The following is a 16527-nucleotide window of genomic DNA, read 5'->3' as shown; positions in this document are numbered from 1 at the left end:
TACTAGACCTTTCACTAGTACCGCATGTCAAACTACCCAACAGACCAGATCTGTTAACACAACACAACACAAACAACAGATCAGGCATCCAAACCCAGCATCATTGAATCTAGCAATTTGGCTCCTGAAATCCTAGAATTCGGACACTTAGACCTCACACAAGAATGTATGGAGGTCATAAAACAAGCTAGAAAAGCTTCCACTAGACACTGTTATGCATCTAAGTGGAAAAGATTTGTTTGCTACTGCCATACCAATCAAATCCAACCATTGCATGCCTCTACAAAGGACATAGTGGGATACTTACTACATTTGCAAAAAGCAAACCTCGCTTTTTCATCTATAAAAATACACCTCGCAGCAATATCTGCTTACCTACAAACTACTCATTCATCGTCTCTATTTAGAATACCAGTTATTAAAGCATTCATGGAAGGGCTAAAAAGAATTATACCACCAAGAACACCACCAGTTCCTTCATGGAACCTTAACATCGTCTTAACAAGACTCATGGGTCCACCTTTTGAACCCATGCATTCCTGTGAAATGCAATATTTAACGTGGAAAGTCGCATTTCTCATTGCAATCACATCCCTCAGAAGAGTAAGTGAAATACAGGCATTTACCATACAAGAACCATTTATTCAAATACACAAAAATAAAATAGTTCTAAGAACAAATCCTACATTTCTACCAAAAGTAATCTCACCATTCCATTTAAATCAAACAGTAGAATTACCAGTGTTCTTCCCACAGCCAGATTCCGTGGCTGAAAGGGCACTACATACATTAGACATCAAAAGAGCACTAATGTACTACATTGACAGAACAAAGTTAATCAGGAAAACAAAACAACTGTTCATAGCTTTTCAAAAACCACACATAGGAAATCCAATCTCTAAACAAGGCATTGCTAGATGGATAGTCAGATGTATTCAAACATGCTATCTTAAAGCCAAGAGAGAATTGCCTATTACACCAAAGGCACACTCAACCAGAAAGAAAGGCGCTACAATGGCCTTTCTAGGAAACATTCCTATGAGCGAAATATGTAAGGCTGCAACCTGGTCTACGCCTCATACATTTACTAAACACTACTGTGTAGATGTACTAAATGCACAACAAGCTACAGTGGGCCAAGCTGTACTAAGAACATTATTCCAAACTACTTCAACTCCTACAAGCTAAACCACCGCTTTTAGGGGAGGTAACTGCTTTATAGTCTATGCTCAACATGTGTATCTGCAGCAACATATGCCATCGAACTGAAAATGTCACTTACCCAGTGTACATCTGTTCGTGGCATTAGTCGCTGCAGATTCACATGTGCCCTCCCGCCTCCCCGGGAAGCCTGTAGCCGTTTAGAAGTAAATCTTAAATCTTAAACATTTGTACATTTGTAAATAATTATTATAAACTTTGTATGTACATACGTATTCACTCCATTGCATGGGCACTATTTATAGCAAACAACTCCAGCCTCACCCTCTGCGGGGAAAACAATCTAAGATGGAGTCGACGCCCATGCGCAATGGAGCCGAAGAGGGAGGAGTCCTTCGGTCCCGTGACCAAAAAAAGACTTCTTCGAAGAAAAACAACTTGTAATACTCCGAGCCCAACACCAGGCAGCGGACTGTGCTCAACATGTGAATCTGCAGCGACTAATGCCACGAACAGATGTACACTGGGTAAGTGACATTTTCAATATCAAGCGACCCATAAGGTCTACTGGGACAATGGCCTCCTTAATTCTGAGGCTGGGGGCCCCCAAACCTGGTGCCACCAGGAGGTTGGTCATTCCTCAAAGGTTTAGGGAGTTCGTATTGATCTTAGCACATGATATTCCCTTTGCAGGCCATTTGAGGAACATCAAGACTTGGGACAGACTTGTCCCTCACTTTCACTGGTGTTCTAGGTCATAAGACACAAAGGAGTTTTGTCGTTCCTGTGTTACCGGTCAAGCCAGTGGCAAGACAGGTGGCACTCAAACCCCCCCCCCCCCCCCCCACCCAATTCCACTCTCAGGGTACCCTTTGAGAGGGTGGAGATAGACCTTGTTGGCACCCTAGACCCTCCAACTGCATCTGGGAACAGATTTATACTGGTGGCGGGGGACCCTGCCACCAGATACCCTATGGCAATTTCCCTTAGGACCACCACAGCCCCTGCAGTGGCCAAGGCCCTCCTAGGATTCTTCTCCAGAGTGGGTTTTCTTAAGGAGGTGGTGTCAGACAGGTGCAAACTTCATGTCTGCATATCTAAAAGCAATGTGGAAGGAGTATGGGGTAACATATAAATTCACCACCCTTACCATCCACAAACAAACTGTTTAGTTGAGAGATTAAACAAAACCTTAAAAGGCATGATCGTGGGACTCTCTGGAAAAACTCAGGAGATTGGATGTCCTAATGCTCTACCTCCTCTTTGCCTATACGGAAGTTCCACCGAAGGGAGTGGGCTGTAGTACATTTGAGCTTCTGTTTGGACACCCAGTTAGGGGTCCACTTCCCCTTGTGAGGGAAGGTTGACCACAAAAATCTCCTCCACCAGCTCAGAACTCTTTTCTCTGACCCCCTGATCAAGCAACCTGGTGTCTACATGAAATTGACACCGGTGATAGTCTGCCTGTAAATAGTAAGATCTATAGGCAGCCTGACCATGTCAGGGAATGTATCAAAACAGAAGTGCAAAAGATGCTAGAGTTAGGAGTCATTCAGTCTTCAGACAGCTCCTGGGCTAGTCCTGTAGTCTTAGTACACAAGCCTCACTCCCAAAAGATTAAGTTTTGTGTTGATTACAGAAGCCTCAGTGCAGTCATCAGGACTGATGCCCATCCAGTTCCAAGAGCAGATGAACTGATACTTTGGTTGCAGCCAAGTATCTCAGTACATTTGACTTGACTGCAGGTTATTTGCAGATCAAGTTATCTGAAGATTCAAAACCAAAGACCGCATTCTCAACACCTGGTGGGCACTATCACTTCACTGTGATGTGCTTTTGTTTGAAGAATGCCCAAGCAACATTTCAAAGGTTGGAGAAAAAGTTCTCCAAGGCTTGGAAAGCTTAAGTGCCGCTTATCTCGATGATATAGCTGTCTTTAGCTCCACCTGGGAGAATCACCTGGTCCACCTTTGAACTGTGCTAGAGGCCGTAGGAAAAGCAGACCTCATTATCAAGGCATCCAAAGGCCAGACAGGGCAGGGTAAAGTGGTTTCTTTGGTCATCTGGTAGGTGGAGGCTAAATTCAGCCACCATATGGCAAATTCCAAACCATAATGGATTGAGTTGCCCCTGCCACTCAAACCCAAGTCAGTCTTTTTAGGCCTTGCTGAGTATTACAGAAGGTTCATTAAAGGGCATGGCTCCATTGTAGCTCCTTTAAGTGACCTCACATCCAAAAGTATGCCCAAGAAAGTCTTATGAACAGCTTGGTGCCAAAAATAATTTGACCAAAAACAGGCCATGTGCTCTGCTCCCAGTCTCAGAAGCCCAGACCACTGAAAACCATTCATTGTCCAGACAGGTGCTTCAGAGGTAAGGAAAGGGGCAGTACTTTCCCAACTTAATGAAGAGGTCCAGATTGAACCTGTTGCTTTTACAAGTAGAAGGTTGACCACCGGAGAAAAGTGTTGGTCAGCCATTGAGAGAGAGGCCTTTGCTGTGGTCTGGGCCTTGAAGAAGCGGAGTCCATACTTGTTTGGCTCTCAATTCCTTGTTCAGACAGACCAAAAGCCCCTTCTAAGGCTTAAGCAAATGAAAGGTGAGAATCCCAAACTGTAAAGGTGGTCTATCTCCCTACTGGGAACGGACTATTCAGTGGAACATAGACCTGGACTCACCAGATATTTCAATTTAGACAATAAAAACCCAACTGGTTATTGTCCTTTGTCTGTGTGTCGGGGGATGGAGGGGGGAGAGGGGGGGGGGGGGAATTGTGTAGGAAAGAAAGTCCCTTCTTTCTGGCATGGTTACCCCCACATTTTGCCTGATGCCAGTGTGCTTAGACTGTTTTCCCTGGGATCCTGCTAACCAGGACCCCAGTGATTGTGCTCTCTCCCCCAAATGTAGATGCTTTGCTACTTCTTACACCTCACAATTGGCATATTGGTATACCCCTACAAGTCCTTAGGTCAGTGGTCTCCAAACATTTTAATGCCTCACCCCCCACACCCAGTTGAAAAAGTAAAAATCATTCCCCCCCTCAGAATGTTTCACATTTTATAAAGAAGGCAATGTTTAAATATGGCTAGACCTATAGACCTATTTAAACATTGCAGCTTCTGCTTAAAAGCCCAGTTATCTGTATAATGCTTCTTTTGGCTGGAGCTTGGCAGGCACCCTCCCCCAATCACTTGAACCCCCCCCCCCCCCAAACCAGGTTGAAGACCTCTGCCCTGGTATATGGTACCTAGGTACCCGGGCATTGGTACACCAGAGCCACTGGTCACTCACTACCTGTGGTGGTCCAGCTACATAATGTTAACTGCGAGCCTGGACATGTTTGGAATTATACCCCAATGCTGATGCCAGTATTGGTGGCACGATTCTGTGCATCCTTAGAGGATCCCCCAGTCATACTCCTGCCAGTCTTCCAGGATCTGCGGGCAGCCCACGCTGCTGCAGCCCCTCAGACAGGATTCTGCCCTCATGCTGCTTGACCAGCTCAAGCAGGAGAAGGCAGAACAAAGGATTTCCTGTAGGAGAGGGGTGCGACCTCCTCTCCTATGGAAACAGGTGTTACAGCCCTGAAGGAGGTAGCCTCCCCACACCACTGGTTTGCTTTGAAGAGCACATAAGGTGCCCTCCTTTTATAATCTGGTTTGCACCAGTCTGGGGACCACTGGTCCCTGCCCTGGAGTGAAACACAAAGGAAAGGGGAGTGTCCAGTTCCCTGTCCAGCACCACCCTCGGGTGGTGCCCAGAGCTCCACCAGGTGGCCACTTGGTTCTGCCATCTTTGAAACAAGTAGTGCAGAGGCCCCTGGGAGCACCTAACTGATCAGGTTAGGTAGCTGGCATAGGTGACCCTCTCTGATAGGTGGTCACCGCAGAGAGTGGCCATTCCAGTTTCTAGGCTATTTATGGGCTCCCTGTGTGTGTGGGTCCCCAGATTAGTCGTGCAAGACTCCGCCAGGACCTCTCTGCAAAGACATCTTCTGCTCCTGGCACCCGGAACCGCTGCTGGACTTCACAGGAACCAAACAGGACCACAATGCCTGAGACAACCTCTTGTGCAACTTTGTTTCCGGTGCTCCTGTCAGCAAACTGCAACATTTCCATGGCTGTGCATCCTCTGGGGTTGGAAAGATTCCAGCTGCACAAAAGAAGCAAGAAGGAATCTCCCTTGGAGTGAAGGGGTCACTCCTCTGCATCCGCCTGCACCGAAGGCAACGACATCCAGCTGCTGGGATCTGCTGACCTCTGGACCCGCGTAGATTGTCCAACACAGGCGTTGGTTAGGAGGGGTCCTCTCTGCCTTCTGTCCAGCTTGGGAGATGGTGAGTCCTTGCTGCCTCCCCCTATGCACTGCGACTGTTGCAGCAACCAAGGCTTGTTGACACCTGCCCTGAGGGATCTTGAGGCTCCAAGTAGTCCTGGCACCCAGCACTCGACCTCTGCAAGGAAAGTCTTCTCTCTGCTGCTCCAGCGACATGGGACTCCTCTTCAGGTGTGCTGGCTGGGCTTCACTGTGACTTACTGTGCTTGCTGCCTGTGGGTTGCCCGTAGGGGCTTTGACTGCTTCTGCTGGCTCTCCTGTCTTCTGAGGGTCAGCCCGGACTCCCCTTCAAGGGTCGAGTCTTCAGACCCTTGCTGATCCTCTTTAGCTCTGCAAATCTCCAACAGCTCCAGTTGCATTTGCTTATGCTTGTTGGTAGCCCTCCTGACCACTGACCTGTCTTTCGCATTCCACTTTCTTAGTATATGGTTTGGCCCCCCCCTTAGGGTCCTTGCTATTTTATTCTATGTCCCAATACTTACCTGTGTATATTTTGTGGGTACTTACCTTCAGAAGGGGCTTTACCTATAGTAATCTAGTTTGGTGTTCCTGTAATAAAGTACCTTTATTTTTGCAACACTGTGGTTCCTTTCATGTGTGATAAGTTACTGTGTGACTACTGTGTTACTGTAAGTACTTCACACACCTCCTGGATAAGTCTTGGCTGCGCACGACTTCTACCACTAGAGTGCCCTGGTTATCTAGACAATGTAACACTATCTAATAAGGGTTGACTGGACCCAGTATAATGTGTAACACCATAAGTGTCAACCACACACTGGGCCAGCTGGCCTCCTACATCCACTACAGCTTATTTGTCTGCTTTTAGCAGCCTTTTTAGTTTTTCCCCTTTGAACAGCCCTACTTGTTTAAGTCACCAGTTGTGATCAGTTTTGAAAGGGCTTACATACATATTTCCTCCCAAACTTTTATTATGCTCCCGAGAGACCTTAATTTGGTTGTTACCCTTTTTAAATTTCACTTATTAGCCTTTGAACAGACAGGTCCTGTTAACATGAGGATTAGTGTTTACTTTTTTTTAAATCTCACTGTAAAGCGAGAGGAGTTTATTAAGTGAATTATGATAGTGTATAATGTTGCTTTTTGCAATACACAACAAAATGTAAAAACCTATAAATGAAATGGTGTGCATCCAGCCGTGTGGACTGCAGAAATTAAGCACTTTGTTGTTATTTTAATCATAACCTGTGCTGGAAACGGATTTTAAAAGGGGCAAAACAAGACACTAGGGGGGTCATTACAAGCTTGCCGCACTCCCGCGGTCCCCATTACAACATCCCTGCTGGGCCGACGGGGATGCGGCCGCCACATAGGAGCCGGCTCCTATGGGAGCCAGCGGTGTTGCGGCCGTGCGACGGGTGCAGTAGCACCCGTCGCGCTTTTCAGTGTCTGCTATGCAGACAGTGAAAAGCTGCACGGGGCCCTGTTAGGGGGCCCCAGGACTCCCCTTACCGCCAGCCTCTTCCTGGCGGTGCAAACTGCCAGAACCAGGCTGGCGCTAGCGGAGTCATAATCCCCAGGGCAGCGCTGCAAGCAGCGCTGCCCTGGCTGATTATTACCGCCGGGGCTAAAACGGCAGGAAACCGCCGGCCCCGGCGGTGCGACCGTGGCGCTACCGCCGCGGTCATAATATGGGTCTCAGTACCGCAAGCCTGTTGGCGGTACAAGCGACACTTTAGCCCTGGCGGTCTCCGACCACCAGGGTTAAAATGACCCCCTAGGTGATCTACAAATTATATGTGAATGATATTCAGAGAAACACAATTGCCATACACCAATCTGTGTGGTATAGTTTTATCAGTAAAACTGTATGTGTCCAAATTCCGTGGTCATTTCAGTGGGAAATGTCCTGTCTGTTAATGACAATGCTCATGAAAGTTTGTTCTTAAAAGTGAGTTGTTTTCAATTTTTTGTTCGATCGAGGTACAACATCCTTGTATTATTACTGAACTTTGTATTATCAGTGTTGATTTACCTTGATCAGAGTATTTAATGTTGAGGTGTAAACTTTGCAAATTTCCTCTATTGCATCCTGAAGAAAACTCCTATGAGTTTTATTTTATGAGGTCGAGCTATTTTTAGATCCCACTCGACCCTTCTGGGGAGTGTGCAAATAACAGGTGTTTTGTTCAGTCAGAAATTGAATTAGCAATTAAGATGCCTTTAAATCTCATTCTTGTCACATTTGCTCTGTGTTCAGAGACAGAGGTCAAAAGTCAGTTTGTCTTCTTGCAATGCAAATACTTTTCCTTGTGACTGCAGAGTTCCAGGATTTTGTAAGGTGAACTGTCTGACCTATGTGAAATGAAAGGCTTTTTGTATGGGTTCCGCAACATGTAGAATTTATATAACTAAGTCAACTTTACAAACCTTTCAAAATATATTTCAGTAGCTGTGAAAGACCATTTTTTGTGCTTCTGTGTGATGAAAAAACTATTTTAATAGGATGAAAAAAAAAGTCAGAACACTTTACTTGGTGATGTGCAAATGATAAATGTTTTCTGAAACCCAATTTTCTCAGATTGTTAATACACTATATAGTTTTATCAGTAAAGCTGCAAGTTAGTGGCAAGGTTTTTGGACATTTCTTGGAAATTTACTGTCTGTAAATGAGTGTGCTACCACATCATGCTTTAGTAATATAGTTATGAAAAGTGAGTCAAAACTGAGAAACACTCTTGCCCTGATGGAAAAGCTGTTAGTAAACTAAGAGGCTAGTCATGCATGGGTCTTGTGTACCCTATATGTGGGCTAGGGGAGTTATACATTGAGCAAATGTTTTAGTGTGTTTAATCAAACCAAAGACCTGCTGCACCCTCAAACGTCTTCAGAGGATCAGATGTCCGGTCCTCACCAGGTAAGCCCCTTCTTCCTTCACTGCCCCTGTTCGCGTGCTGTCCACGATCGCCATACTGTCCATTGGAGGGGACAGCGTGCTTTTAATGACCCTCCTCTAGACGCCCCCTCAACCCCTTTTGGTGTCACCCCGCTTCCTCATTGGAGGGTTCAAATGATTCCAGAACCCCCAGTGGCCCCTTGTGCTTCGCTCCTCCCCCACCTAGGTGCCTGGGGGGTGTCTACAGATGGGGGCGCAACCAGCCTCCAAAACCATTTTAACTGGTCTTTCCAGGTCCAAGGCAGCCTTTATAGGGGCGGCCCTCCATGCCCCCTTTGGTGGCGGCCTTTGCTAAAACAGTTGGAAAGACTGGTCTTCCTCCTAATGACAGTTTTGGCCTGTACATAGCCACTCATTGTGGGGAGGCTTGCAGAACCTTTCCTCATGACGGGCCTGCTGCAACGTGATAACATTCGAAAACCAGGCAGTTTCCTGTACCACCATTGAAAGGAACGCTTTAACCCCTTGTACGCCACGGACGTAACCATTCCGTCCATGTACTGGCCTTCGGGGAAATCCCACCAGAGACCAGGGAAGATATTTTTTTCAAAATAAGAGGGTGGGGGTATGGCCATACCCCCACCCTAAATAAATGGGGCAAATGTTGTTCTGCCCACCAGTGGGCAGATTGGGCAATTACCCCCGATCCACACCCTGAGGGGGCAGAAAGCCTACTAGATGCCAGGGAATTAAAAAAAAAAAATTGTGGGTTGGGGTCTACCAACCAGTTTGGGCCTGGTTATGCCACCACCCTAACTGAAGGGGGTAACAGTCTTTCAGCTCTGCCCCGCACACTAAAACAACTCATCCCACGGCAAGCAAGAGGACATTTGATTATTTTGGATTTTAGTTTTACATTTGGGCCATGAGAGCTTGGCTAACTCTCAGAATCGTCCCACTTTGAATGGTGAGGGCTGCACTTTTTGGACTTTGGAACGCTGCCATGTAGAAAAATCCACAAGACCTAGACACATCTGAAAACTAAACATGTGGTTGATTCCAGGGTGGTGTGCTTCACATGCACCCTGCACCATTTTCTTAGCCACAATGCCTTACAAACCTCCAACTTTGCTGGAAATCACACATTTTCCCCACATTTTTGTGATGAAACCTTCCAGAATCTGCAGGAATCCACAAAATTCCTACCACCCAACATGGGAGATCTCATCTATACCCATAAAAATTCTGCTGCACTTGTCAGCCTAAAAATGTTTTTTTTTTTCCAAACTTCCCTTTTGGACCTGCTTTGGTTCCCCCTCAATTTCAACATGTTTTTGGCTCTTCCCTGTCACAGGCACTTGGCCCACCTACACAAGTGAGGTATCATTTTTACTGGGAGACTGAGGGGAACGTTGGGTGGTATGAAATTTGTCCCGGTGGGGTGATCCCACACAGAAATGTGGGAAAAATGTGTTGTGTGTTTATTTTATTTTTTTAGCTAAATTTGAGGTTTGCTGAGGATTCTGGGTAAGACAACATTGGGGATCCACACAAGTCACACCTCACTGGACTCCCTTGGGTGTCTAGTTTTCAGAAATGTCTAGGTTTGGTAGGTTTCCCTAGATGGCTGCTGAGCCCACGACCAAAAACGCAGGTGCATCCCCCGCAAAAACTGGTAGTTTTGTATTTTCTAATTTTCATGTGTCCAGATAGTGTTTTGGGGCTTTACCTGTCGCGGGTGCTAGGCCTACCCACACGTGAGGTACCATTTTTATCGGGAGACTTGGGGGAACGCTGGGTGGAAGGAAATTTGTGCCTCCTCTCAGATTCCAGAACTTTCTGTCACCGAAAATGTGAGGAAAAAGTGGGTTTTTTTGGCCAAACTTTGAGGTTTGCGAAGGATTCTGGGTAACAGAACCTGGTGAGAGCTCCACAAGTCACCTCATCTTGGATTCCCCTAGGTGTCTAGTTTTCAAAACTACACAGATTTCGTAGGTTTCCCTTGGTGCCAGCTGAGCTAGAGGCCAAAATCTACAGCTAGGCACTTTGCAAAAAAACCCATCAGATTTCAATGTAAAAATGTGATGTGTCCATCTTGCGTTTCCTGTCGCGGGCATTAGGCCTACCCATGCAAGTGAGGTACCATTTTTATTGGGAGACTTGGGAGAACACAGAATAGCAAAACAAGTCTTATTGCTGCTTGTCTTTGTCTACATTTTTTCCTTCCAAATGTAAGACAGTGTGTAAAAAAGACGTCTATTTGAGAAATGCCCTGTAGTTCACATGGTAGTATGGGGACCCCGGAATTCAGAGATGTGCAAATAACCAGTGCTTCTCAACACCTTCTCTTGTGCCCATTTTGGAAATACAAGGTTTTCTTGATACCTATTTTTCACTCTTTATATTTCGGCAAATGAATTGCTGTATACATGGTATACAATGAAAACCCATTGTAAGGTACAGCTCATTTATTGGCTCTGGGTACCTAGGGTTCTTGATGAACCTACAAGCCCTATATATCCCCGCAACCAGAAGAGTCCAGCAGACGTAACGGTATATTGCTTTAAAAAATCTAACATCGCATGAAAAAGTTAGAGTAAAACGTGGAGACAAATTGCTGTTTTTCTCCTCAATTTCAATATTTTTTCATTTTAACTGTTGTCTGTAGGAAACCCTTGTAGGATCTACACAAATTACCCCTAGCTGAATTCAGAATTTTTTCTTCTTTTCAGAAATGTTTAGCTTTCTGGGATCCAGCATTGGTTTCACACCCATTTCTGTCACTAATTGTAAGGAGGCTGAAAGCACAAAAAATAGTAAAAATGGGGTATGTCCCTTTAAAATGCCAAAATTCTGTTGAAAAATGTGGTTTTCTGATTCAATTCTGCCTGTTCCTGAAAGCTGGGAAGATGGTGATTTTAGCACCTCAAACCCTTTGATGCCATTTTCAGGGGAAAAACCACAAGCCTTCTTCTGCAGCCTTTGTTTCCCCATTTTTTGTTTTTTGTGTTTTTTAAATCCGAAATTTTCGCTGTAATTTGGCTAATTTCTTGGCCTCCTTCAGGGGAACCCAGAAAGTATGGGTACCTCTAGAATCCCTAGGATGTTGGAAAAAAGGACGCAAATTTGGTGTGGGTAGCTTACGTGGACAAAATGTTATGGGGGCCTAAGCGCGAACTGCCCCAAACAGCCAAAAAAAAGCCTTGGCACCTGAGGAGGAAAAGGCCTGGCAGCGAAGGGGGTTAAATAAAAAGACCGAGTAGCATAATTACAACCCTAATCCACTTGTCCATCTGCTGGTTTTTACAAACACTTCTTCCCTTGTCATAATCTAAATGCAGAATTTCAGTTACACTTGAATAGTTGAAACACTGCTTGTCCAGTGGAATAACTATCGTTTAAAACTAAATGAAATGTGGCATTGCTACCTTTAGTTTGCCAGTGTGTTAAATTTTACAGTGCGTTTTGTGTTTGACGTGTATTTGTTTTTGTTTTTTTTACGCCTTGTGTGGTGGTCTTTTGCATTTCCAGGATAGTTCTAGTTGGATGGGTGGACCGAACCAACCCTTAACTGGATTTACGTGGAGAGGTGGATGCGAGCGAGAAACAACCGGGATACAAATCTGGAGTGAAGTGTTCCAGATTACAAAACCCGATGGAACTCAGGTAGAGTGCAACTTTTGGTATATTTAATGAAACGTCGGAAAGTGATGAAAATCAGAACACGGTTTCTGGGAATTGGGTGTCTAATTTGTAGCTTTTCTTTCTTTTTACAAACTTGGGACCAAGATGAATTGTTTACGTACAGATTAGAGACAGTTCAAATCCGCAACACAGATTTTTTTTGCAGAGGTTTTAGCGAGCCCAGAAATCAGATATTGGAAAAATACTTGCTTTTTTGTTTTTTACTCTCTACTGGAACTTCAGAAAAAGCGTGCAGAGGCGTCGTAAAGGAGTTGAGGAGGCTATAAGAACAGCTGCCATCAACTTCCAGCGGTACTCCTGGCATTGTTTGTACTATTTCAGTGAAAAACCCCTTACAGTGAATGCAGGCTGAGGAGAGCAGCGACCATCCGATAGTTTGAGTGACTCTAGAGCAGAGGTCTCCAAACTTTAATGCCGAGCCCCCCCAGTTGGAAAAAAAAAAATCATTGGGCCCCCCTCAGAATTTTTCACAATTATTTTATAAACATGGCAATGTTTAAATATGCCTAAACAAAGGCCTGTTATCTGTATAATATTTATTTTGGCCAGTCTGCCCCCCCCTCTCCCCCTGGGATCACTTCAGGCCAGTTTGAAGACCTCTGCTCTAGAGCCATTACGGCTTTCTTCTATTAGCGTGACAAGTGTATGTTTTCTGAGAGTCATAAATGTGCTGGAGAATACGGTGAGGTCAGTGAGAATGCAGAGGCACTGCCATCAGAATAATCAGAAAATAGGCACGGAAATGTAAATCCCACTGTCAATAGGTTTTATGACGAATGTAGAGTCTAAGATCAACATACACGTTTCTCTCAAGAGCTTACTTCTTTACTCTGAAAATCTGAAAATAAATGCAGAGTCGAATTACAACTGAAGGGAAGTACCAATGAAAGACATTAAACGCAGTTGTATCTGCACAAATGGAATGGGGTGCATCTCTGTGCACGTTCTTTGGATGATCCCCTGTCCTGCAATTCTGAAGAAGTTTTTCTGCCTCCGAACACTTTACCTCTGTCGAGAGCCTGAATACACACCGAAACTCTTAAGTTTAATGGCATATCCCAAAACAATACACCTTGAAGAGGGCTTAAATGGCTGTTACCTTTGACTGGTTATTTCCCACTGTGGTCGCAAAACAGTGCAACTGCAGTGCTCCTTATTGGCTTTCCTCTTCACTGGCTACAGGCTTGTTGGCTGCATGGACAAAAGCAATATTATTCTGAATGAGACGTCTAGCTGCAAATTACTCACCTTTTGGATAATACCCCATGCGTCAGAATGGATCCAGAAACTGTCAGCAATACCTCTGTGCGACGGTAGGTGTTGCTATCGGGCTGTGCACTAATGCCGTTGGGCTTCGGAAATTACATGTGGAGCCAATATAGTCACCGCTTCTACATGCTGACATCTGTTCCTTTCTTTCTGCGCTACCATTTGCAGATCAGAAGCTCTCTCATATCTAACAGACTTGTGTGAAAAAGTTTTGTCTAAATTTCTTAGTGTTCAAGGGATGTCATCCCAAAAAACATGTTTTAAGCCCTGAAGGGGCTGTTGCAAACAAAAGTCTGTCAGATCCCCCAGCAGGTGAGCTTGTGGTGCCTGGGGTTGAGTCTGGACTCTAAGGCCTGCACTGAATGTACGTCGAAACCGAAGGCCATCCAGGACTGCAAGGCAAAGCTTTACATCGCCAAGCACAGGAAGAATCTGCGAGGAGACTGCTTTAAGTCACGGTCCACGTCTGCTTCCCCCACTTGGCCTGCCGCCTCCAAAAAGGGGAAAACACACCACATTCTCCTTTTTGATCAAGGACTCAGACAATGTTTATATGATTATGATGCAGGTGATGAGTTTGCTTAGCCCTATCAAGATGACAATTGGTATGATAACTCGCAGAAAGCTGGTGGTCTAAATATCACCCCTGAAATGGGTCTTTTCCCACCCCCTGGTTCAGCCACAGAGGAATCTGCTTCCTAAGCCATGATAATGCTTAGGACGGCCGAAGTCCTTGACCTCCAGCTTTTCACCTCGGAGATTCAGACTAATGTGTTGACGGAAGTCCTCCAGCTGGGGCAGACATCCTCTGAGCCCTTTTTCCTTTTAATGAGGCACTAAAGTATACCTTTTTTGGGGGTTTGGGCCAAACATTGCTCTGGTGCCCCAGTCAACAGACACTTAGTGAGATCCCATCGCCCTGCCCTGGGAGACCCTGTGTTCCTCTCAGCACCCTGGAGCATGTCCATCCACTTGCCATTAAGTCTTCTTTCCATCCATCAAGGGCAGGTTGGTTGAGGTGCTCACGGTCCCCACCAACACCATTTGGTACTGCAACAAAGAAGGCTGGGGTGAGGTCACAGACGCTGTACCAGGAAGTCCTGCGCCTCAGGAAATAGCTAGACCAAGAAGGGATCTTCTGGTAGTGAACCACCAAGCAGGCGCTTTGAATGCAAGGATGGATAAACTCAGCTGTATGTTCCTATAGGATCATGGGTGGCATCTGGAGGTGGCACAAGATCTCTTTTGCGAATGGGTAGATCCTTGGCTCGATCTCTTCTGCACCGCTGAGAACGCACAAGGTCAGCACTTCTGGTCATTGGAGTTAACAAGTCGTCTCTCACTCTGAGACTCTTTTTGCCTAAATTGGGACTGTAGACTCCTGTATGCTTTTCCTCCAGTACCACTCCTGCCCGAGTTTTCAAAAAGATCAGGACCGGCACAGGCCCAAGTCATCCTAGTGGTTCCAGATTGGGCATGTAGAGGATGGTATCCGGAACTTCTGGGCCTGAGCATTTCTTGGATCTTCTGTCACAGCAGCAGGGCTGAGTTCTGTACCTGGGTATATTTCCACCTTCATGCTTGGAGATTGAGTGGTGACAGCTGAACACATTTGAAGGTGGTGGAGTTCATTTTGGGAGCCAGACGTCCCTTAACTAAATCTGTAAATGTCTGTCTTTGGGGCAAATTTGTGACTTGGTGCAGCACTTGCCAGATAAGACCCCCTTTAGGCAAACTCATGTGTTTTGTTATTTCTTATGACTCTATCCCGGCAAGGCTTTTCTCTAGGCACAGTTAAAGGGTACCCTTTGGCTTTTTTTGTGGTTGCCGGATAAGCCTTCATTGTTTAACTCTCCAGTTGTTATGCATTTTTTTGAAAGATATACATTTTTTTTTCTCTCCCCCATTGTCATGCCACAGTAGGACCTTAGCTTGGCCCTTACATTTCTATTTTGTACTCCATTCTAGCTGCTTCACTGCTGCCCTTTATGGCTCCTTACCTCTACACAGGGTTCCTCATCGCCATTACATCGGTGTGTCAGTTAACTGAGCATTGTCAGTCCACCCTACACCACCACCTTCTCAGGAAGACTGGTTCTGTGGATGCAGGCATCCTTCTTACCAAAAGTTGTAACACCGTTCCATGTCGGTCAGACCACACCACCAGCGTTGTGTGCCGCCTCACTCGTCTGAGGAGGAAGGACTTGACTTGGAACCCAAGAGAGCGCTCAAGCTTTAGCATAGATTATACTAAAGATCACTGGGTGTAAGATCAGCTCTTTTTGGGGTACTGTGGAGCAATAAAAGGCAAGGCAGTGAGGAGGAGAACCATCACCTGCTGGATCCTGCTCTGCATTAAGATGTGCTACGCATTGACTAAAAAGCAGCTTCCGCAAGGGCTGTGTGCTCATTCTTTCAGGGCCAAAACTGCACCACTGCATTGGCACACGAAGCACTGTTGTCTAGACAGTCGGGTTCACCAAGGGGGCATTTTGCCTGCTCATTTATTCAAGACTCTGGTTTGAGTCCAGTTCCCAACCCCACCCTGAACTCCCCCATCCCCTCCCTCTGCCGCTCCCCTGCTCCATACAGGTATTGCTTTGGTATCTACCCAAAAGGTGAGGAGTCTGCAGCTAGAAACCTCACTACCAGTGCGCAGAAGGACTGCTGAAAAGTTTCCAAATCCAGTCTGACATCTGGGAAACATTTTAGAAGGTGAGCAATCTGCCTCTAAATAGCCTCTATCAGTGTTACCAAAGTTAAGTAACTTGTTCAATTATTTGTACCTTTGCATAAGCTATAATGGAGCCCCACGTGCGTCAAAGCAGTTTCCATGACACAAAGTTGCCCTGCTCAGTCTTCTGATTGCTGTTCATGGATGAACTGTTTTTTGGTTCTTCAATGTAGTTGAATACAAAAGGAAGACATTTAACCATGCCTACAGCCCAGAGGGTGCAATTGTTAAACTCCACCCCCTAAACCCTCCCCTCCCCATAATGCACAGCGCATAAGGCAGTTATTCCATGGGATAGGCAAGGGCAGGCCCTAAATCACTTTGCATTTCAAAGCACAGTCAGTCAGCACTCTGTGCCCCATCAGGTTACTGTTTGTATGACTCTCAGATAGTTTGGGCAGGAAAGTTCTCTAAGGTAGGAGTCTAGGAATTGTAGAAAAAGGACCCTTAGCTCCTGCAAGGTATC

The 16527-nt window shown here is 45.7% G+C and overlaps 1 protein-coding gene across 2 annotated transcripts in view; it reads left to right on the top strand.

Moving 5' to 3' along the window:
* ATL2 (atlastin GTPase 2) overlaps positions 1-16527 on the top strand; it is a 541948-nt gene that overhangs the window by 185092 nt on the left and 340329 nt on the right. For both annotated transcript variants that reach the window (XM_069235095.1, XM_069235094.1), the window contains exon 3: positions 11885-12019. In XM_069235095.1, the coding sequence (XP_069091196.1) occupies positions 11885-12019 (135 nt within the window). The remainder of the gene's footprint in view (positions 1-11884; positions 12020-16527) is intronic.

This window comes from Pleurodeles waltl, chromosome 5 (genome assembly GCF_031143425.1).
Source record: "Pleurodeles waltl isolate 20211129_DDA chromosome 5, aPleWal1.hap1.20221129, whole genome shotgun sequence".
In the NCBI taxonomy this organism is placed as follows: Eukaryota; Metazoa; Chordata; class Amphibia; order Caudata; family Salamandridae; genus Pleurodeles; species Pleurodeles waltl.
Note: the sequence above shows the minus strand (reverse complement) of the source record. Positions and strands in the feature narration are given on the sequence as shown.